The 661-nt window shown below is 31.9% G+C and overlaps 1 protein-coding gene across 1 annotated transcript in view; it reads left to right on the forward strand.

The window, feature by feature from the left end:
* LOC135226682 (agrin-like) overlaps window positions 1-221 on the forward strand; it is a 45,397-nt gene extending 45,176 nt beyond the window's left edge. Inside the window, exon 15 of the mRNA XM_064266391.1 lies at window positions 190-221. Coding sequence (XP_064122461.1) covers window positions 190-206 — 17 coding nt within the window. The 3' untranslated portion in view covers window positions 207-221. The remainder of the gene's footprint in view (window positions 1-189) is intronic.
* The last annotated feature ends 440 nt before the right edge of the window (window positions 222-661 follow it).

Consider the following 661-nt stretch of genomic DNA (forward strand, 5'->3'; position numbering starts at 1 on the left):
GAAGTTTTTTATTTTATTTTATTTTTTTTCTATTTTTTTTTAGGAATTATTTTAGGAATCATGAATATTATCATCAAATTAAAGAGATGTGAACAAGTATACATTTTTCAGAAATTATGTTCAGACTGTCTTTAGAACGAGTCATTTTATGTTAGAAATTAAATATTCCTTTTCCATTTTTTTTTTCAGGAAGGCCACTGGGATAGGGACACGTTCTTCGTTGAAAATAACGTCTAATGTTGACTTTTCGGGATTTTCAAGTATGGGGTTCAAGTCATAATTTATGAAGCACCAAGGAATAGTACACTTGTATACGAACCGGGAGTATAATTTTCATACAACATTTGCATCACAGTTTGAAGGAAATGCAACAATAATATACACATGACGTTTGAGGGAAAATAAAGGTAAAAATGAGGATTTCGACTTTTTTTTAAACATCGGTTAAACTTAAATTGAATGTTAAACTTCTTGAAATATTGTGTATAGAGATTTTTAAAGAAGATAGGATTCGGTGCAATTGGGGTCTCAGTGATGTTTTTCATTCTACAAAGGTGATATTTGGTAGTGTTCCTCTTTCATTCGAGGTGTTCGGTTCAGCGAAGACTTGTGGGCGTGAAACCTTGGACCCTTTGAAATATCAGCCGGAGATTATTTCAAG

This window comes from Macrobrachium nipponense, chromosome 15 (assembly GCF_015104395.2).
Source record: "Macrobrachium nipponense isolate FS-2020 chromosome 15, ASM1510439v2, whole genome shotgun sequence".
Lineage (NCBI taxonomy): Eukaryota > Metazoa > Arthropoda > Malacostraca > Decapoda > Palaemonidae > Macrobrachium > Macrobrachium nipponense.